At 47.0% G+C, this 21,426-nt stretch overlaps 1 protein-coding gene and 1 long non-coding RNA gene across 6 annotated transcripts in view; one reads left to right on the forward strand and one right to left on the reverse strand.

Annotated features, from left to right (window-relative positions):
• The window catches only part of LOC142070132 (uncharacterized), a 50,942-nt gene extending 30,055 nt beyond the window's left edge, over window positions 1-20,887 (forward strand). The window contains exons 3-6 of one of the 3 annotated variants that reach the window (XR_012666102.1): window positions 2,408-2,556; window positions 6,118-6,464; window positions 14,732-14,843; window positions 17,798-20,887. This is a non-coding gene — a long non-coding RNA (uncharacterized LOC142070132). Of the gene's footprint in view, window positions 1-2,407; window positions 2,557-6,117; window positions 8,934-14,731; window positions 14,844-17,797 lie in introns of those variants that run through there. The other 2 variants (XR_012666101.1, XR_012666100.1) reach the window with 2 other exon arrangements.
• LOC125627107 (tetraspanin-33-like) lies at window positions 5,488-16,446 on the reverse strand. Of its 3 annotated transcripts, XM_075123354.1 has the most exons (8): window positions 16,222-16,446; window positions 15,817-15,874; window positions 13,962-14,086; window positions 10,441-10,515; window positions 9,810-9,905; window positions 9,066-9,206; window positions 8,241-8,402; window positions 5,488-7,541 (listed from the first exon to the last, which is right to left on the reverse strand). In XM_075123354.1, exons 1-8 carry the CDS (start codon window positions 16,276-16,278, stop codon window positions 7,446-7,448), a joined length of 810 nt encoding a protein of 269 aa, XP_074979455.1. In that variant the 5' UTR covers window positions 16,279-16,446; the 3' UTR covers window positions 5,488-7,445. The 3 variants fall into 3 exon arrangements, with proteins under 3 accessions (XP_074979455.1, XP_074979457.1, XP_074979456.1); XM_075123356.1 differs by lacking the exon at window positions 9,066-9,206; XM_075123355.1 differs by lacking the exons at window positions 15,817-15,874; window positions 16,222-16,446 and adding an exon at window positions 15,174-15,575.
• Window positions 20,888-21,426: the final 539 nt, after the last annotated feature.

A 21,426-nucleotide genomic window follows, 5' to 3' on the forward strand; every position in this document is an offset into this window, starting at 1 on the left:
CTTTAGGTTTCAGATTTAAAAACCCTGTTCAGATGAATACTTATCTAATCTAGAAAAAAGAAAAGGAGTACTTAGAGACTAACCAATTTATTTGAGCATGAGCTTTCGTGATGAAGTGAGCTGTAGCTCACGAAAGCTCATGCTCAAATAAATTGGTTAGTCTCTAAGGTGCCACAAGTACTCCTTTTCTTTTTGCGAATACAGACTAACACGGCTGTTACTCTGAAACCTATCTAATCTAGCTAAGTTTCATACTCTCCTCATCACAGTACTGTCTGACAGCACTATTGTTTCCTGCTGCGTGCGGATTCAGACACACATTACTGCATTGGTGCTGTGAAGTCATATTTTAAACATTTTCTTTATAAAGCCTAGAAACATAATGACAAGTTTTAGAGTAGCAGTCGTGTTATTCTGTATCTGCAAAAAGAAAAGGAGGACTTGTGGCACCTTAGAGACTAACAAATTTATTTGAGCATAAGCTTTCGTCAGCTACAGCTTACTTCATCGGATGCATTGAGATGAAGTGAGCTGTAGCTCACGAAAGCTTATGCTCAAATAAATTTGTTAGTCTCTAAGGTGCCACAAGTACTCCTTTTCTTTTTGTAGAAACATAATGTGGTTTTTGTTTGTTTTATGGTTTTTTAAATGCAAGCTGAGCAACAGTGGATTTTGAGATAGCTTCGAGCTGTTGAGTACCACACAGCAGCTTTGATCTATTACTGATCCAGGACAGGTTTCAGAGTAGCAGCCGTGTTAGTCTCTATTCGCAAAAAGAAAAGGAGTACTTGTGGCACCTTAGAGACTAACAAATTTATTTGAGCATAAGCTTTCGTGAGCTGAGCTGTAGCTCACGAAAGCTTATGCTCAAATAAATTTGTTAGTCTCTAAGGTGCCACAAGTACTCCTTTTCTTGATCCAGGACAATGTATTTCTAACCCCTGGATGCATTTCATGGTGGTCAAACCCCCTCATATATGGGACTAATCAGCCCCTCTGTTGGCCATCTCAGTAGAAAAGCCACAGCAAAGGGCACACTTTAACTCCTAGAGGGGGTCCCTCCACATAGGACAGAGCCGCATTTGTGAAGCTTCTGTGGCTGCTGCCCCTACTGTGCCTGCTGTGAAAAGAGGGCTCTCCAGGACTGTCAGTGCAGCACCTTGTAACGGTGTCATATCCACTGAATGAACCCAAACAGTTAACAGAGAAAGTTAAAATAAAATAAATGTGATGATTTGGGGAATCTATTTACGGGCAACTTATGAATACTGGTTGATTTAATTAAATTGCTGTGTCATTGAATTACTCAGTTTATGTGGACAAAGTAGGTGAGGTTACATCTTTTATTGGGCTGATATGGCTGCGATGATACTGCATACAGTAGGTAGGACCCTATCAAATTCATTGTCCATTTTGGTCAATTTCACAGTCATAGGATTTTAAAAATTGTAAATTTCATGATTTCAGCTATTTAAATCTGAAATTTCAGGGTGTTGTAATTGTAGGGATCCTGACCCAAAAAGGAGTGTGTAGGGGGGTGTTGCAAGGTTATTGTAGGGGGGTTGCGGTACTGCTACCCTTACTTCTGTGCTGCTGCTGGTGGCCGTGCTGCCTTCTGAGCTGGGCAGCTGGAGAGCAGCGGCTGCTGGCTGGGAGCCCAGCTCTGAAGGCAGCGCGGCCACCAGCAGGAGCGCAGAAATGATGGGTGCAGTATTGCCACCCTTACTTCTGCGCTGCTGCTGGAGAGGCACCGCCTTCAGAGCTGGGCACTCAGCCCACCCGCTGCCACTCTCCAGCAACCAGCCACTGCTCTCCAGCCACCCAGCGCTGATGGCAGCACAGAAGTAAGTGTGGCAATACCGCACCCCCTCCTAAAATAGCCTTGCGACCCCCCCTGCAATTCCCTTTTGGGTCAGAACCCCCCAATTTAAGAAATGCTGGTCTCGCCCATGAAATCTATATAGTATAGGGTAAAAGCACACAAAAGACCAGATTTCACAGTGGGAGACCAGATTTCACAGTCTGTGACGTATTTATCATGACTGTGAATTTGGCAGAGACCAAACAATAGATGTATGTGGAGTCAGCCATCTACTGTCAGGGGCTGTGCTGCATATCTCCAAAACCAGGGACAATGTAGGGTCGTTAAACCTTGATGGCTCCCATTCAAAGGGGAGCACTAGGACAATGCCATGGCCTATGTTAAACCAATTTTCTCCAACTTCTCTGCAGGGGTTCTGGAGAGTGGAAAATCCCAAACCAGGAGAACAAAAAGGCCAGTTACTAGTGCTGTGTCTTAAAAACCAGGGATCTTGAGAGTGGGGACTCACAGAACAAGGGAAGCTTGGGCAGGAGAGAGGCACATGGTGGCATGCTTTCATAGCTGAGGTGTTGTTTTTAACTGCAGGACCAACTAAGGAGGGGGGAAACTGGATGCAGAGGAAAGAGAGATTCCATGTGTCAGAGGAGAAGCTGTGCACAGGAGAGGAGACTCTGGACTCCTTAAAGACCTCAGACCTAAGCACAAAGAACGCTCAAGAGTGGTGAGGAAATGAGGTAAGGAAATGTGTCCAGGTGTGATTGTTTTGTCTAGATCTGTGTATTTCTTGAGCTAGCTAAAAAAGAAGTGATTGGTTTTTGAAGCCTTTGCAAAGCCTGGGTGTCTTTCTGTTTCCACTATCATGTGTCCCTGGGCAGGTGAACTGTAAAGGGGAGTGCCTACAAGTTGGAACCTGGAAAAGGTTGTGCTGAAGGTACTGGAGAATTTGGGAAGTGAGCTCTGGTCCTGTGGGCCTAGGACAGCTGGGCCATCAAGTCCCATTTTTGTGAAGGGGTAACAGACAAAAGCCTGTGCCCAGGACATGTACCAAGCAGCCAAATAAAGAGACAGTGCTGCAGCCTACTTTGACCAAGGGAAGGTTAAGAGCACACAGGTATAGCATCTTGGGATCCAAACACAGCAGCCTGATGAGGTCTAACTGAGAGAGCTCTACCAGGGCTGGGACAAAGAAAACCAAAGAGCAAATAGGAGAAAGATAAGAACACTCACAGCCACATATATACCCCTTACCCCACACAATGCCCTGCACATTCACAGCCCTTCCCCTCACACACACAGACATGTACATTCATGCATACCCCACTCTTCACATGCTCAAGCGTGCACACTCCCATCCATGCTCTCACACACAAGCACATACACACACATGCTGTTCCATGTATTTTTCTCCACACTACAATGGAAGAACGAAATTCAGGGGACCCATTGCACCCAGCCTCCCTAAAGCCACTTGAAAGGGAGCCTTGTGCACCAGCCAGCATCTCTTCTCCTTGGCCCCTTGCACAGTACAGTGTGCTGCAGACTGACCCTGTCTGCATCGGCAATGCCATTAGTGCCAGAATCCTGCTCTCTTGGACATATCTATATGCAGAGGGGATGGTGGTGGCAAGTACAGCACGCACCTTACTTTGAATAAAATGCAGCAGACAGCAGCCACCTTCACCCTTTGATATGGAGCTGCAACTCCCAGAGAGGACATGATTCTCTCCTGAGTCAAGCAGCCTGGCCATGTTGCAGCACAGTGCAACCCACTACCCTCATCCCTTCTGGTGTAAAGCACAAGATCTACATTCAGACTTCCAAAAGCATTTGGCATCTTCAGCACTTCGCAGCTTATTTACCTGAGGAGGCTGAGCTGATGAAGATTCGGACGACACTGGATGGCTGGAAGGGCAAAGGGACCATCTTACCCTGGAGAAGTTCCTGGCATGTGTCCGGGCTGAGGCAGCTGAGACTCATGCTGGTGTCTTCACTTGCTGACTTCTCCCGTGGAGGACACTGTGCTTTACAGAAGAATCTATTCAAACAAGGCTGAATGCATCCGATGAAGTGAGCTGTAGCTCACGAAAGCTTACGCTCAAATAAATTTGTTAGTCTCTGAGGTGCCACAAGTCCTCCTTTTCTTTATTCAAACAAGTGTCAGGAATGAGACCCAGCATGTGGCACTAGTGAGCAATTAAGCACACTTGGAAACTGCCCCCTCAAGACTTCCTATATCATCCCAGAGAACAGACCATTGTGGGGCTTTGTTCCTTCACATTTAAACAGGACCCAGTAAAATCCTCAGCTGTTCAAATAGAAAAATTAGGAAAACCTAGAGCTCTGAGTCTGCACTGATAGCTGTGAAACACTGTCTCCTTGCAACACAGGGGCTTGGCTGCATCCCAGGAGGGCATCCATCTCTACAGCAACCAGTGTTTGTCACTTGGGCGAATCCCCGGGGTGCTCTAAAAGTGCCAGACTCCAGTGTGCTCTTAGTCAGGGATGTACACTTGAGACCCTTTCGCTCAGTGGCCTTGTTTATGCTAGAAATTCTTGTAGCCATATTCCAGCAGTGGGCAGCGGTACCATCGCTAGCAACAGTATTAGCATGAATCCGGACAGGGCACAGGCCTTCTTTCCACCTGCTCAGAGCAGGTTTTGACGACACGAGGGAATACACTCAAGCCCTGTCTGCACTAGTCTTTTGTCAAAGTGTAAAAGGGTGACCTACTAAAACACCTCAATTAAAAATATTCCCAGTCAATATTTACACTGTTTACAATATTTACACAATATTTACTACAGTGACCTCTGAAGTCTGTGATGTGGCTCCAGGTAAACTACAGGGAGGACAGACGCAGCACACAGGGGAAGCTGACAAGAAAAATGTAATATTGTGCAAGAACTAACTGACCACGCAGTGTCAACAATGACCAGGAAAAAAGTAATGATTTTATTTTGGAAAGTGATATGACAGCTGGACTCCAGTGGCACAAGATGATTCTTACAGTTTGGATTACACTGTACAAAACGCTTAATTTGCTTGTTCACATACTTGTCAGACTGTGAGAGAACTGGCCTTGCACAGGATCACTCCGAATTGCACATTTCTACAGTACATAGGTACAGTGAGAAGGAAAATGCCCTGCCAATAAATTCTCACCAGCTGGAGTTAGCAGCAAACAGACTCCTTCACTCCAAGCAAATGTGTCATATTTCCAACAATTGCCAGCGAGAAGTTCTCAGTCTGTGGCAGCATCACCCAATAGAGGCTCCCAAATTTTCTTGAGCCTGGAAAGTTGCCATTGCTGCTGAAGGACACTGGTAGTTTTCAGGTGCAAAAGTGTGTTTGGTTCCATCGCCCTCCCCCCCAAAAAAGTTTGGGTTTGTGATCATATAAGCTCAGGAGTGCTCAGTGAATGGGAGCTGGATGCTCAGCTCTTAACATGATTGGACCCTTTAGCACCATGGCAAAAAAAAAAACAACAATCCTAAAGGTTCAGCTCTTCAAGAAAGCATTCCTGGCAATAACTTGAATAGTTACAGTACATGCAAATATAGCCGAACACAGAGCCTGTGATACAAATCCCCCAGGGACTGTACTAGCCAGTGGCCTCCATGACAGGGACTTTGTGGCTTTAAAACTCCAAAGAACTGGCACCTCATGGAAAATGGGGGAAATCTTTATTATGAAACAATTCCATCCCTTTGGCACATTCCCCATTAGTTATTACAAGAGACTGGTACTTGTAAACAGCTTCACAATTTCTCCGCAGCAATTGCTAATCGCCTCACTGTGATCAAAGCCCCCCATGTGTGCTATCACAATCATAGAAATGTAGACCTGAAAAGGACCTTGAGAGGTCTTCTAGTCCAGCCCCTTGAACTGAGGGGGGAACAGGTAAAGCTATCCCATCCCTGATGGGCATTTGTCCAACCTGTTCTTAAAAACCTGCAATGACGGGGATTCCACTACTTCCCTTGGAAGCCTGCTCCAGAGCTTAACTATCTTTATAGTTAGAAAGTTTTCCCTAATATCTCCCTGGCTGCAGATTAAGCCCATTTCTTCTTGTCCTACCTTCAGTGGACATGGAGAACAGTTGATCACCATTCTCTTTATAACAGCCCTTAACACATTAGAAGACTGTCATCAGATCCCCCTCTGCCATCTTTCTCAAGACTAAACATACCCAGTTTTTAAAAACTTTTCCTCATAAGTCAGATATATTAAACCTTTTATCATTTTTGTTGCTCTCCTGTGGACTTTCTCCAATTTATCCACATCTTTCCTACAGTGCGGCACCCAGAATTGGACACAGTACTCCCGCTGAGGCCTCACCAGTGCTGAATAGAATGGGACAATTACCTTCTGTGTCTTACAAACAACACTCCTGTTAATGTACCTGTGATGCAGTGTACAAAGCCCACACTGGGCCTGAAGGGGTTAAAGGAAGCACCACCACTCCAGACCTGCAGAGCATGCTCTAACTGGAGAGGCACCTTAAAACTTGAGAGCAACTTAGTTCAGAAGAGGGAGGCTGGGGAGGAAGACAGATCTACCCTGTGGACTCCTGAACAAGGGTGCCAAAGCAGCCTCCCTGTGAGGAATAAGACTACCTGCTGAGCCAAGTTTGGGTTGAAGGTTTAAGTTGTCTTTTCATTTTCTTTTGTTATCTTATATAGGACTTGGAGGCATGTGGGGAGATGGATGGTAGGAAGTGACCCAGGAGCAAATTGGAAGGCATTCCAGGGTGCTTGACATTGTTGGCACTCATACGACCCTGGGTAAGAGCCTGGTGGAGTGGGAGGGACCAGGCTCCCCTTCCAACTGCCCTTGCTGCAGGAGGGGTGTAAGGCTCATTTCCACCCCACTCCCCCTCTAGTAAGGAGAGGGCAAGAACATTAAAGAGCCTGAGATAAAGCTAAGCCCCATCCATACAAGGATTAGGAACTGGACTGAAAGGCCCTCCTGAAGGGAGGCAAGGCTGGAAACTGGGTGGGCTACCCAGCTGGCCCTCTGGGGACTCTATTACAATACCCCAAAATGATATTAGCATTTTTTGCAACTGCATCACATTGTTGGCTCATGTTCAATTTGTGATTTGCTATAACCCCCGGATCCTTTTCAGCAGCACTAACACCTAACCAGTTATTCCCCATTTTGTAGTTATGCATTTGACATTTTTCTTCCCAAGTGTAGTACTTTGCACTTGTCTTTACTGACTTTCACCTTGATTTCCGACCAATTCTCCAATTTGTCCAGTTTCTTTTCAATTGTAACCCTGTCCTCCAAAGTGATCGCTGAAGCAACCAGAGGACTCAGACCACAGATGGAGAATAAGCATCAGGAATCTCAGAAAAAAAAGATCTGGTTTTGTGAATATGTCCATGGTAATAAAACAGGGGGGGAGGAGGGAGAGACCCACCAGGCAGCAAGGGCCCTTTCCAAGCAGCATATGCACAGAAAATGCTTTCCACTGTCTGTTTATTCACCTGGGGCATGGGCCCTGGCACCCTCTGGGGTATTCACAGTGTTTTGTCTGAGATCTCAGTTTGTTCCTTCTCCGCAGCCCACACCAGTGGCAACAGAGACCATGCTGGGCTCTTGATGGGAGTAACAGACTTATTTCTCGGGGCCTCTCCTCCTTGTGCTTTTCCGTTTCTGTATGATCAGGTCGATCTGGTAAATGAGCATCACGGCCATGGAAAACACGAGAATCTGGAAGGGAAAAGGAAGTCACTAGGGCTGGATTCATTAACACCTGAAAGCAACATCCCTGAGGTCTTAAAGCAGGGGAAATGCCAGGGAAGGGACAACAAAATCCTGTAATTTACCCTCTAGACAAAACCCAAGGTTCTGGTGCCAAGAACTGTGTCCCCCACTGTCTTTCATGGTTGCTGCAGGAGTTAAGCACCTGTGAAAATCAGGCTACTTGTTTAGGTGCCTAAGCATTATTGTTCATATGTCACTATATTATTAGTACTGTATATCTGACTATGGATTTAGGTGTTAACATTAGCCACCCAAGATTGAAAACTTTGGCCGGAAGGGTGTGGTTATCATTCACAGGGCTAGCCAAGCAGAGCTAGCCAAGCAGATTCTTGGCTTTGTTTATGCTAGAAAAATGCAATGGTTTAACCACATTTATTTCAAAATCAATTTAAATCAATGCAAACTCTTAATATAGATGCACTTCTATACATACAGGTAGGTTGCATCAACATGCGTGATATTAGTTTAGCTTGCATTTGTAAGTTACCAGCTTAACCTTTGCTTATGTTAATTTAGCTTAAATCAGTTTAACTCTTGAGAGTTTGCACTTGAGAGTTTGCACTGGTTTACTCAATTAGTTTTTAATTAAACTGATGCACTTTTCTAGTACAGACATAGTCTTAACGCTGTTACAGCCTCAGTTACCTCCAAGAAAAACAGTCCTATTGCTAGCCCTGCAACAAGCAGCAGGTTTCTCTGCCCCCAGCCAACAATCTTTTCCAAGCAGCCCTCAGTGTATATCAGACTTTCTGCTTTCCATGATCTCAGGTTCTGGGTCCCATAGCCACACATGCTGTTGAGAACACTCTGCAGGGAGAGAAGAGTCAGCAAGAGTTTAGTGAGTGAGGAACAGGATCTGTTCTTTCCCCCCTGAAGTAGTCACTGCATGCCTGATCCTGAGAGAAGGAGGGGACAGGTGTCCTGATACAAACATCTATCAAGGATGGTCTAGCTAATACTTAGTCCTGCCATGAGTGCAGGGGACTGGACTAGATGGCCTCTCGAGGTCCCTTCCAGTCCTATGATTCTGATACATAGTGATGGGCCCAATCAAAGAACCAGAACAGAACGCTGCTTTGTTCTTAGTGATCTAGCCAGCTATGTTACAAACAGGCACCATGTTAAGTGGTTAGAATAGGGGATTTGGAATTGGGAGATGTGGGTTCTGTTTGCGACTCTTCCATAGACTCACTGTATATTCTAAGTAAATTCACATTGCCTTTCTGTGTCTCAGTTTCCTTAACCCAGAGCGGATAACGATACTGACCTGACCTTGCAAACTGCATTGAGATCCTGACATGAAACGTTATATAAATGCAAAGTACCTCTGATACTTTCCTACTTGATCTCTTTGGCTTTATTTTAATGTGTGCCCTTAGTTCCCAACCACGTGCTGCAATGGAGATTTTTTAAAATAGAAACCTCAAGAAAAAAATTTTAACCATAAAAATGTGGCCAGATTTGACTTACAGTAATGGCTGCCTTTTTATCCTTCTGGATGCAGCAGGAGAAAGGCACAGCACAGCGTTCCAGACTGGGGTTAGAGTCTTGGCACTCAAAGTAAATATTCTGAGACCAGTCCTTGTAGGAATGCACCCCACAGCACTCGAACTGAGAGAGTGAAACAGAAAGGAGGACCTTGGGGTAGCTGCTTGTTTACACAGAGCCCAAGTGTGCATGGGGCTGTACAGACAGAAGTTCTGAGAATAGCTCTGAGATAAGTGACTCTGAAACACGGGTGACAACCATCTCTCTCTTATCTCTCTAATGGGTATTCACAGGTAGACCCTGAGGCTTTCAGGGGACTTTAGCAATCCAACTGGGGAGGGAGAAGCAACTGTGTTTTGTGGTGCAAACAGGGAGCAAAAATGGGGAGTTTCCCTAAATTGGCCCATAGTGAAATTTCACCCTGTTCCCATCTGCCCTGGTGAAAGTCACAGCTGCTGCCATGGACACAAAAAATAAGTGGAGACCATTCTCCTTTCTGTGATGTGAGGAGTGGAGGAAACACTGACTTGAACACTGGCAAGACAATGAGAAGCTGGCTCTCAGGGACCTGGCTTTAGGCTCCATGTGTATGTGAGGATCTAAGGCTGGCACTGAGATCCCAGCACTGACTGAGGATCTGAGACAGGGTCTGTTTAGCCATTTGCCTTCACTGAAATAGTTAAACAGCAAAGCATGATACAAATCTGAGAGGTGTTATTAAATTACCTTTTTCTGTATATAATCAATAAGGTTCTGTAAATCTAGGTCATTCCTATAACCAGAGATAGCTTTTCCCATCAGAAATGCTGCTTTCTCCAACACCTGCAACACACACAGACAGTGCAGTTGTCAGCATCTACCAGGCAGATTCATTGACTTGCAGAAGCTCCCCTTGTTTTCCATTTCCTGCACTTTGGGCCCAAGACTTGTCTCTGTGGCATCTGGCCTCTGACTCCGAGGTACCCCTGACCTGAGCCTGTCACACGGACAAATGCAAGTTAAACCCAAGTGGCTGCCATTTTCCCTGTTCACCTCCCAAAAAATGCAGATGAAGAAGGTTGACCTGCATTTCTGTTGGCAGCCAGAGTATAAATACTCTGCATTTATATAGCACACTACAGTATGCATTCAGATGTTAACTGATTAATCTTGACAACCTCACAGTCAGGTAGGTAGAGGAAGTGTTAATGTTCCCATCTTCCAGAGGGGAAACTGAGGCAGGGAGGGGAAGAGACTTGCCCAAGGCTACATAGGGTGCTGCTGACTTCTAGATCTGTGCTCATGCAACTATGCTGCCAAATGCAACTGTCTAATTCAGCAAAGTGTCAGCCAGCTCTGGAGTTAACTGTGCAGTTACCATGCCAGAGAAGAGAAATCCCAGGACAGCAGCCACGATCTGGAGAATGAGACTGATCAGTAAAATCCAAGCAAACTGAAAAATGAAGGGGTGAGATCATCAGAACAATGTTTAGAGCAACCAGTTCCCCCCTGCCAGCATCGATGCAAGAGCCCTTAGAGCAAGAGCTCTGTGGGGCTGGGGCCGTGTCTATGATGTGTCATGTACATTCACCCTGCTGTGTATGTGTGTTAATACCGATGCCCAGAACACCAATGATACCAGCCTCCACCTCCAACAGTCCAGAGGAAGTCAGCTGTCAGGTGCAATAAATCAGCATTTCCCATTCAGTAATACCTTATCTTGGGGGCCCCCAAGGCACTGGGGCCTGCTTAGGACCTGTTACACACAAGACAATCCCTGGAAACTCCAGAGATGCACCCTGTACAGGAAGGCTTGGAAAATCTAGTTCCAGATTCTACAAGAGGACACAGCAGCTGAAACACTGCAGAGAGCACAGGGGACAAGCCCAAGACCTGGCTGAGCAGGGGAATAATTTAAGTGACCAGCCCCTTGGAGAGACCAGGCCTGATTATTTATGCATAGAAGGCTGTCTCCTGCCTGCACTACACTGCTGTTGTTGTTCCAGGTCCCAGCCCTCCTTGCAGCAGGAGGGCTGAATGCGAGAACTTCCAGGCAACCACCTGGGTACCAGTGTTATTACAAGGCAGGGTTCCCCATCATGGCTTAATAGTAGTACTGCTGGTAAATATCACTACCCGAATGTCCTGGAGCGTCAAGTCCCCTGCCTACAAGTCCCAGTTGAGGAATATAGCATGGCCGAGAACAGAATTTCCCCCTGGCTGGTTTTCCCACAAGCCTCCATGCTTCATTTGCATGTGAGGATAGAAGGAAATGATTAGAATGTTTCAGACAAGAATGGCCCACTGCCTCTGGTGATGGAGCTGGTGATGGAGCTGAGATTGCCTGTGCTAATGGGACAGGCACTGACTCCACAGTCAGATCAGCATTTTGGAGCAAGCCTCCCAGCCCAGATTAGGGCTAATGGGGCTTGCACTCGTGTTTTAAAGATCGTGTTAGAGACAGCACTTTGAAGTTGCTCGGCCTCCAGTGCAAGCTCTGCTCACCCGGATCTCAGAGTAGCAGCCATGTTAGTCTGTATCCGCAAAAAGAAAAGGAGTACTTGTGGCACCTTAGAGACTAACCAATTTATTTGAGCATAAGCTTTCGTCAGCTGTAGCTCACGAAAGCTTATGCTCAAATAAATTGGTTAGTCTCTAAGGTGCCAGAAGTCCTCCTTTTCTTTTTTCACCCAGATCTGTCAACCTAGGCTGGGAGACATACCCTGACCTTGCTGCCATTGTGACTGCCCTATTAGCTGCTTTTTGTAATGTTGTACCTGTGTTGGTCCCAACAAGGTGGGTGAGGTAATATCTTTTATTGGACCAACTTCTACTGGTGAAAGGGACGAGTTTGAGCTTACACAGAGCTCTTCTTCATGACTGGGAAATGTACTCAGAGTGTCACAGCTAAATACAAGGTGGAACAGGTTGTTTAGCATAAGGAATTACATGTTGTAAGAGGTTTCAGAGTAGCAGCCGTGTTAGTCTGCATTCACAAAAAGAAAAGGAGTACTTGTGGCACCTTGGCGACTAACCAATTTATTTGAGCATAAGCTTTTGTGAGCTACAGCTCATTTCATCGGATGCATGAAAGAGATCATTCAAGGTGAAGTGGGCAGTTAACACCTTTGCTGTCATAGGACAAAAGGTTAGTTTTTTTAGGTTAGATTGTTGTAATGAGCCATAAATCCATGTTAGCTGCTTGGAAGGAGCCTTGTCTGAGTGTCCGTCATGGAATCTCAACAATTAGGGATGGAAAAGACCTATGAGGTCAGCTAATAACACTCACCTCCTGGCTGTGCTTTGAAGTTGCAAAGTGCTAGGTATTTGCCAAGTGTTGTTAGCCCATCGCTGGGGCTGGTTGTTGTTCCCTACAGTCTAGTCTCTAGTATTTTGTCCAGTCTAGTTTAAATGCCATCTTTTCATTAGCATGGTTAAGTCTCCGGCACAGGAACCAGCACGGGGAAATGAATTCTTTGAGTTAGCAAACAATTTCTTTGGTGGGTTTTTGCTGCAGTCAGCAATTTCCTCATGTTTATTTGACAAGTTGTGAAAATTTTTTTTTACTCCGTAGATTTATCATGTTGAGTCCACGCATTTGATTCCCAGCACTCAAAATTCAGTTGAGTGTGGTCACATAAGGCAGATGGGATTGTTTCTGTTCTCCAATTGCATAAATATAACTCTTATGGAGCGCTCTTCCTACACAGATTTTTACACAGGCCATTCTGAAATTTGTTCACCCAAATGTTGCTGAGTGCAACTTGAGGGCTCAGAAGGTCAGCTCAGAAACGCACAAGGACATCAAAGCAAGTGTATTTTAAAATTGAAGCCCATATTCCAAGACATTGTTTGGAGGGGGCCAGTATTTACCCAGCAATAGTGATAAACATTAGTTGACACCTGAGAAGGAACCTTTCCTTTTGTATTACTGGGACATGTTAAATCCTGTCAAGAGGGAATTTCTGTTATTTGCAAATGAAAAGAACACACCCTAAACCTCTTCCAGCCACATTGGATTTCATTAGCTAGAAGAAACATGCAGTCTCCAAACATATCATACACACTTTCTTGCATTGCACTGCTGTAGCATGTCTGTGCCTCAAGATACTCCACAATGAAATTATCCCCAAGATAACCTCATAACACCTGGAGGAATGTTATATTTGCAAAGTCTCTGCAAAATTCCCATAAAGGCAACAACTGTGGATTCTGATGGGCAAATATTATAAACAACCCTTCGACTTGGGACAAATAGTGTAAATGGCAAAATGTTGGTGCAAATGTGAAAAACAGGCCACATTAAAAAGGTGACAACTGGCACAAGCCACCAGATCTTTTTGCTTGGATGTGCAACCAAAGGGACAGGTGGGGAGCAGAAGTTATGAGTCACGATGGCTTTAGTAAAAAGAAACAGTACTAATGGCACCTTAGAGACTAACCAATTTATTTGAGCATAAGCTTTCATGAGCTACAGCTCACTGCATCCGATGAAGTGAGCTGTAGCTCACGAAAGCTTATGCTCAAATAAATTGGTTAGTCTCTAAGGTGCCACTAGTACTCCTTTTCTTTTTGCGAATACAGACTAACACGGCTGCTACTCTGAAAGATGGCTTTAGTGTGGTCAGGAATTCACTGTTTTTTTTTCTCTCTCCTTGCTGTTCAGGCAGTTGGGGAGCTATTTTCCCACTAGCTCAGTAACATGCTAGTACTGCCAGTGCTCCCCTTCAGCATCCACTTAAGAAACTGACAAAAATTGATCTCCTAATGCAGGTGGAGCAGGTTCACACTCCACTCTCTGAGGCAGTCTCTTTAGGCGGGAAGTTGCCTAGTAAGGGCAGCCCAAGGCATAGGGATCCCTTTCAGGTAGAAGAAATCATCCCACGAGCCTCGCCTTACAATTTTCAGCAGCACAGGCAGGTCACGCAAGGCTCCTGTACACCCCACAAAGGTGATGCCAAACATTAGGATCCCCACTGTGAGCAAGATCAGCGAGGGATCAGTGAGGAGCGAATCCACAGCACCTGGCAGAGATTGAAAAACAAGGCAAAGTAAGAACTTAGTGCAAGCCAAATCATGCTCCTTCCTCTTCCCTTCGGAGTATCAAGAATGGATGCAGAGCTCACAGAAAAACATTGAGCTGGACAAGTTCCACATACTAGCCTTCCAGGGCAATCCCCAACCCTCCCCTTGAAACACATTTCCTTCCCGCACTCATCAATTGGGATTACAAAACACTCACCAAACAAAGTTCTGCACTACAAGGTGGCCTGGGTCCGCATGTTTAATTGATGAACACATTTGTCACCTTGGACTGTAAACCCTTCCAGGCAGACGCCATGTGTGTCTCTATGGTCTGTACAGGACCAAGCACATAGCTAGTGCTCAGCAAATACAAATGGCACATTGGAGGGAGGGGGAATTTGTGCTTGGAGGTTTATTCCCCAGCCTTGAAACTGGGCAAGGCAACAAAGCCTTAGGTTCATGGCATTGGTGGAAGGAGCTGAGCTCCCTCCTGAGTTTACTTTCCAGAGTTCTCAAGCATTCATTAGGCTGTACCGCCTTATTTGATCCATTTTTAATTTGTTTAGTGATTATTGCTGAACACTCAGCAGTCTTTGGGCATGACAAACGTACATGGTTATTAATAATCCTTCTCACCCTTGTAGATCCATCAAAAGGATTGGGCAACACCCTGCAGGAGTGACATACAGGAACCATGGTGGAGGGTGATTTGAAAACTGCCAATCAGAAATGGGCCATGGAGCTCATCTCCACACGGTACTGGGAAGAGAGCAATGACTACACAATTACCCTGCAGTCACTTTGTTAGCTTTATCTAAACTCCAGTTTGGAAACTGTAAAGGAGCAAAAAGGAGTACTTGTGGCACCTTAGAGGTTAACAAATTTATTTGAGTATAATCTTTTGTGAGCTACAGCTCACTTCCACAGATGCATTCAGTGAAAAATGCAGTGTATTTGAGCGGTAGCTCACAAAAGATTATACTCAAATAAATTGGTTAGTCTAAGGTGCCACAAGTCCTCCTTTTCTTTTTGCAAATACAGACTAACATGGCTGCTACTCTGAAACCTGTAAAGGAGTGGACTCACCCCTGCAGCGCCTCCTGTTGGTCATTGGGGAATTAGCTCTATCCAGCACAGAGCACCCTCTGCAGGCTAGTGATCCACACAGCTCTGGCCCCCATGTCCCTCACAGACCCCAGTGCCCCTTTCTCTGGGTTCTGCCCCCTGGCAGCACCCGCAAACTCTACCTCTGGGTCTCCCCTTCCTGTGGAACCCCCAACCCACTATCCCCACCTTGCCTCAGTCTGGGCTACTGCCAGTCATCACCAAGCCCCCACTCCCTGGGGCAGACTGCAGTGTAAAGGCCACTCATCATAGGCAAGGGGGTTCAGACCTGTTGCCTTCCAGTACCTCTATGGGCCTTGAGCCAGGCCCTACAGCCTGGGGAGTTGCCAGCCTGGAGCACCCCACTTAGCCCACTGCACTGCGTACCCTGGCTAGCCCTACTCTCTCCTAGCCTAGGGAGAGACTCCTTGGGTATTTGGCTCACAGCCTTTTTATACAGGCCAGCTGGGGGCCTGATTGGGGCATGGCCCAGCTGTGGCTGCTTCCCCAGTCAGCCATCCCCAGCCACAGTCCTCTCCAGAACTGCTTTAAACCCCTTCTATTTTAGGAGCAGGATAGCCACCCTGTGACAGTAACTCAGGGAGGGACAGGAAATGGTACTTACTTGCTTCCTTAGAGAGTTTGGCATAAATACCAACTGCCACCATGAGCCCACTGGCCACCTAGGGAGGAAGAATCAGAGACAAACTCATCATTTTGCAAGAGGAAAAATCCCCAACGGCATCTAAGCCTGGGAGCAGGAGATATTTGCCCAGCCAGAGAAGAGAAGCAGGTCTCTCAGCCTGTCCTAGGGGAGCCCAGATGAAGGGATACCAAAAGGCAGATTAGCAATTTACAAGGGACCTGCACCCTGACATCCTCACCACAGGGCCCTAATATCACAACTGGCCAGAGTGACTCTTCACTGGGACGACTTTGAAAGTGGGTTTCCCTGCATGCAGTGATCTTGCTGCCCATCCAGTGTCAGCCACACCCTGGGCCTGGCAGCCCCATCCCTGCTCAGACTCACCCAGAAAAGGTAACAGGAGACAAACAAAGTGTATTTGATGAGCTGTTTTGTTCTCATGGTTCGCGTCCTGGAGTCTCTGATGCCAGCACACCACTCTCCCAGATGTGGAGTCTGTTTCTCTGCTGATTCTTGATGCCTGGGTCATGTGCTCTAGGGAGCATTACGGGCACAAAGGGAAAAGACTGACATGTACAGTCAGGTTTGCCACGTGTTTCCTAGTGTAAGTCACTTGCCTGTTTTCAGCTCTCTTGCAGCTGCAGTAGGACAGGCTGACTAGGCAAAATAAACTCCTGAAATGAAGACCTCAGAAAACACTGGAAGAAGAGGAGGCCAAGGCAAGGAGAAGCCCAGCAGTGAGGTGGGGCAGCATTCTTCCATTCAGGTTATTGAGAATAGGATGAAGAGAAGCCATTTGAAGAGAGATGTCAGAGGAGACAGGAAGAAACAGGCGCAGACTAGATTCTATGCATCAGAGAGGCAGGTTCCTAGGAGCTGGAGTCCCAGCCCCTCATTCCTTGGGTAGGGCTCACTGAGAAGGAAGAGTGCTTGGCAACTGGAATGAGGAGAGAGGCACTTGGAATGGGAACCCTACGAGAACTCACCCTTCACCCCCACATGAAAAAAGAGAGACTCCTACAATTAATTTTTTTTTAAAAACAGCCTTTAAAGTAAACACAGTGAAAGGTGCCAGAGTGGGCTTCCTCTCACTGAGCCAGCCTGTACGCCTCACCAAACATACCTCTCCATTGCTGGGAACCTTCCAGAGGTGAAAGTAAGCCACTTCGGCATACTGGCAAGAGCTAGTGTGCCGTACCAGACCGGCTTCCCCAGGCAGCGATTTAAAGGTCCTGGGGCTCCCAGCAGCAGCTGGAGCCCCGGGCCCTTTAAATCGCTACCAGAGCCCTCAGGTAGCGGAGGCGGCCGGGAGCCCCGGGGCTCTGTCGGCAATTTAAAGGGCCCGGGGCTCTGCTGCGGTAGCGGCGGCCGGGAGCCCCTAGCTCTTTAAATCACTGCCGGAGCCCTCAGCCGCAGCTGCTACCCCGGGGCTCCAACAGCAGGGCTCGGGCGGCGATGTAAAGGGCTCAGGGCTCCAGCCGCCGCTGCTGCCCCGGGCCCTTTAAATCTCTGCCACCTCCAGCAGCGGGGCTCCAGCGGCGATTTAAAGGGCTTGGGGCAGTAGCAGCGGCAGGAGCCCCGAGCCCTTTAAATCCCTGCCGGAGCCCTGGGGTAGCGGTGGCGGGGCACTGGCAGTGATTTAAAGGGCCCAGGGCTCCCAGCCGCCGCTACTGCAGCAGAGCCCTGGGCCCTTTAAATGGCCCTCGGGGCTCCCAGCTGCCTCAGCAGCTAGTAGCTCTGGCAGTGATTTAAAGGGCTGGGGCTCCCAGCTGCCTCTACTGCAGCTGGAGCCCCTGGCTCTTTAAATCTTGATTTAAAGGCCCCGCCCCCCTTCTGGTCGAGGCCCCGCCCCCTTCTGGTCGAGGCCCCGCCCCCTGCTCAGGACTCTGGCTTACCAGTACATCCTTTAAGTTACTTTCACCCCTGGAACCTTCACTTATTCCTGGTCTCCATTCCTTAGGCTCATCATTCTGCTGCTGAATTGGGTCATCCAGGGGCTCCTGAGTTCTCGGCTCATGGAGGGAAGTTGAGCAGCTAGGTGCTGGACAGGGCCGGCTCCAGCTTTTTTTGCCGCCCCAAGTGGCAAAGGAAAAAAAACCAAACCAAGCCTGGTTGAGCTGCTGCCAAAGTGCCACCGAAGAGGAAGAGAGGGACTGCAGGGCCCGCTACCGAATTGCCGCCGAAGACCCGGACGTGCCGCCCTGACGGAGTGCCACCCCTTCTGTTGACTGCCCCAGGCACCTGCTTCCTTCGCTGGTGCCTGAAGCCGTCCCTGGTGCTGAAGCAGGCTCAGGGCTGGGGGCAATCTTAGTATTCCTGAGAAGCCATTTGCAGATGTATTGGGCATCCCAAGCCTGCCTCAAAGGTTCCAGGGAGATGAGCTCTAGAAGAGGCTGACAGAGCAGATGTCTTTGCACTCCAGGGCTGTGAAGTTTGTTTGATCTTAATTGTCCTCCTTAAGAACCCCAAACTGGGCTGTTTTGTAGAAGTCTGAACCAGGGAGAGTGTATGTGAGAGAGAGAGGCTGTGAGGTGGAACGAGCAGAGTCTGCTCAGCGGTTTCACAAGGAGATAGGTAGGGCATACCAAATTCACGGTCCATTTTGAAAATGGACTTTTAAAAATCATAAATTTCATATATTTAAATCTGAAATGTCACAATGTTGCAATTTTAGGGGTCCTGACCCAAAAGGGTGTTGTGGGGAGTGTTGTAAGATTTTTGTAGGGGCGGGTCTCGGTACTGCCACCCTTACTTCTGCGCTGCTGCTGGTGGCTGCGCTGCCTTCAGAGCTGAGCAGCCACAGAGCAGCAGCTGCTGGCCGGGAGCCCAGCTCTGAACACCACCGCCAACAGCAGTGCAGAAGTAAGGGTGGCACGGTATGGTATTGCCACCCTTAGTTCTGCGCTGCTGCCTTCAGAGCAGGGCCATCTGCCAGCAGCCGCCACTCTCTAGCTGCCTAGCTCTGAAGGCAGCAAGACCGAAGCAAGGGTGGCATAGGATGGTATTGCCATCCTTACTTCTGCGCTGCTCCTGGCAGGGTGCTACCTTCAGAGCTGGGCACCTGGCCAGCAGCCACTGCTCTCCAGCCACATAGCTCTGAAGACAGCACAGAAATAAAGGTGGCAATACAATGCCCCCCCACCCCCCACAATAATCTTGCAACCCCCCGCACCGCTTTTTTGGGTCAGGACCTTCTGTTTGAGAAACACTGATTTTTCCCCATGAAATCTCTATAGTATAGGGTAAAAGTACACAAAAGACCAGATTTCATGGGGGAGACCAGATTTCATGGTCCGTGACACATTTTTCATGGACATGAATTTGGTACAGCCATAGAGATAGGATAAGTCCCATAGAAAGATTATGAAAACCGGGGCACAATTTCTTGGCCTTGCTCACCTCACCCAGTAACACAACCTCCACCCCAGTAATTTACATGGATATGTCTGTGTCCACATGCTTGGTGACACTGTCAAAAAATTTGAATAGATTGGTGAGGCATAATTTCCCTTTACAAAATTCATGTTGACTCTTCCCCCAACTTATTGTGTTCATCTATGTGCCTGATAATTCTGTTCTTTACTATAGTTTCAACCAATTTGCCCGGTATTGAAGTTAGGCTAACCAGCCTGTAATTGCCAGGATTGCCTCTATAGCCTTTTTAAAAAATAGGCAGTACATTAGCTTCCCTCCAGTCATCTGGTCCAGAGGCTGATTTAAGCAGTAGGTTACATACCACAGTTAGTAGTTCTGCAATTTCATATTTGAGTTCCTTCGGAACTCTTGGGTGAATACCATCTAGTCCTGGTGACTTACTACTGTTTAATTTGCCAATCTGTTCCACAACATCCTTTACTGACACCTCAATCTGGGACAGTTCTTCAGATTTGTCACCTAAAAAAAATGGCTGAGGTCTGGGAATCTCCTTCACATCCTCTGCAGTGAAGACTGATACAGAGAATTCATTTAGCTTCTCCATAACAGCCTTGTCTTCCTTGAGTACTCCTTTAGCACCTTGATCGTCCATTTGGCAGGCTTCCTGCTTCTGATGTACTTAAAAAATGTTTTTGCTGTTAGTTTTTGTGTATTTTACTACTTGCTGTTCATATTCTTTTTTGGCCTGCCTGATCACACTTTTACATTTGAGTTGCCAGAGTTTATGCTTCTTTCTGTTTTCCTCTGTAGGATCTGACTTCCTATTTTTAAAGGATGTCTTTTTGTCTCTAACCGCCTCCATTTAGCCAAGGTAGTTTTTTGGTCCTTTTTTTTTTTTAAATGTGGGGTATTGTGATGGGGTTTACACCCCACACAGGCATGTAAGGGGTTAATGGAGGCTGAATGGCCCAATTAACCTAGTACATTTAATGCCCTGGTTAGAGGATCAGGCTTACCTGTGCAGGAGCAGGCAGGCTCTGTATAAAGCCAGGTAGCTGGTTACAGAGAGGTAGGGCTGCAATTAAGAAAGACTGCAGGAAAATAGCCACTCTCTGGGTGGAGGGAGTTGGAGGCTGGCAAACCTGGGGCAGGAAGAAGCTAAATAAGTAGGAAGAAGCCCAGGAATAACAGCAGCAAGGCATAGGACTGTACAGGGGCTGTAGTTGCTTGTTATATGGTCCCTGGGCTGGAACCCAGTGTCAAAGGCAGGTCTGGGTTCTCCTACCAGCCACTGGGGAGTGGCAAGGGTATTGGAGATGCTAGCAAGCAGGTCTGGAAAAATTCCCTGGAAAGGCAGAACCTTAGTGACCTGCCTGGAAGGTCATGCCCGGAAGAGGAGATGGCAGGTCTGGGAGCGAGCAGGGCTGTGGAGAGAGACAATATGAGGGAAGATGCCACTGGAGGAGTGTATGCCTGGCAGAGCTAAAGGCACTGCAAGTAGTGAGTGAACACATTACAGGTATACATATAGTTTGGGCCTCTGTTACAGTGTTTTAAAATAGTTTCCATGGAGCTTGCAGGGATATCACTCTAACTGTTCCTGTTAATTTCCCTTTAACTAGCTGTCTCACTTTTGTGTAGTTCTAATTTTTGAAATTAAATGCTATTGTGGTGGGTTTCTCTGGTATTTCTCTTCTCCCCCCTGCCCCAAATGTTAAATTTAATTATATTCTGGTCACTATTGCTGTGTGGTTTATCTACATTCACCTTTGGGATCAGATCCTTTGCTCCACTTTGGACTAAATCAAGAATTTCCTTTCTCTTTGTGGGTTCCAGGTCTAGCTGCTTCAAGAAGCAGTCATTAATGGTGTCTAGAAATGTTGCCTCTGCATGCCACCCTGGGGTGACAGTTACCAGTCAATATGGGGATAGTTGAAATTGCCCATTATTAATGGGTTTTCTGTTTTTGTAGCCTCTCTAATCTCCCTGCGCATTTCACAATCACTGTCACCATCCTAGTCAGGTGGTTGGTGGTATATTCCTACTGCTTTACAGCCTGATGTATCCACAGACACCTGAGACAAAATCAGTCTCATGGTGAGCAAGTCAGTAGCTCCTCAGAGAGGCAAGTTTGAACTCTGTGTGAAGATCAGCAGTCTCTGCTTTGCCTGCTAAGGACAAATTGCCTTAGTTGCTTGGTTATTGCTCTGTATT

Source organism: Caretta caretta, chromosome 25 (assembly GCF_965140235.1).
Source record: "Caretta caretta isolate rCarCar2 chromosome 25, rCarCar1.hap1, whole genome shotgun sequence".
In the NCBI taxonomy this organism is placed as follows: Eukaryota; Metazoa; Chordata; order Testudines; family Cheloniidae; genus Caretta; species Caretta caretta.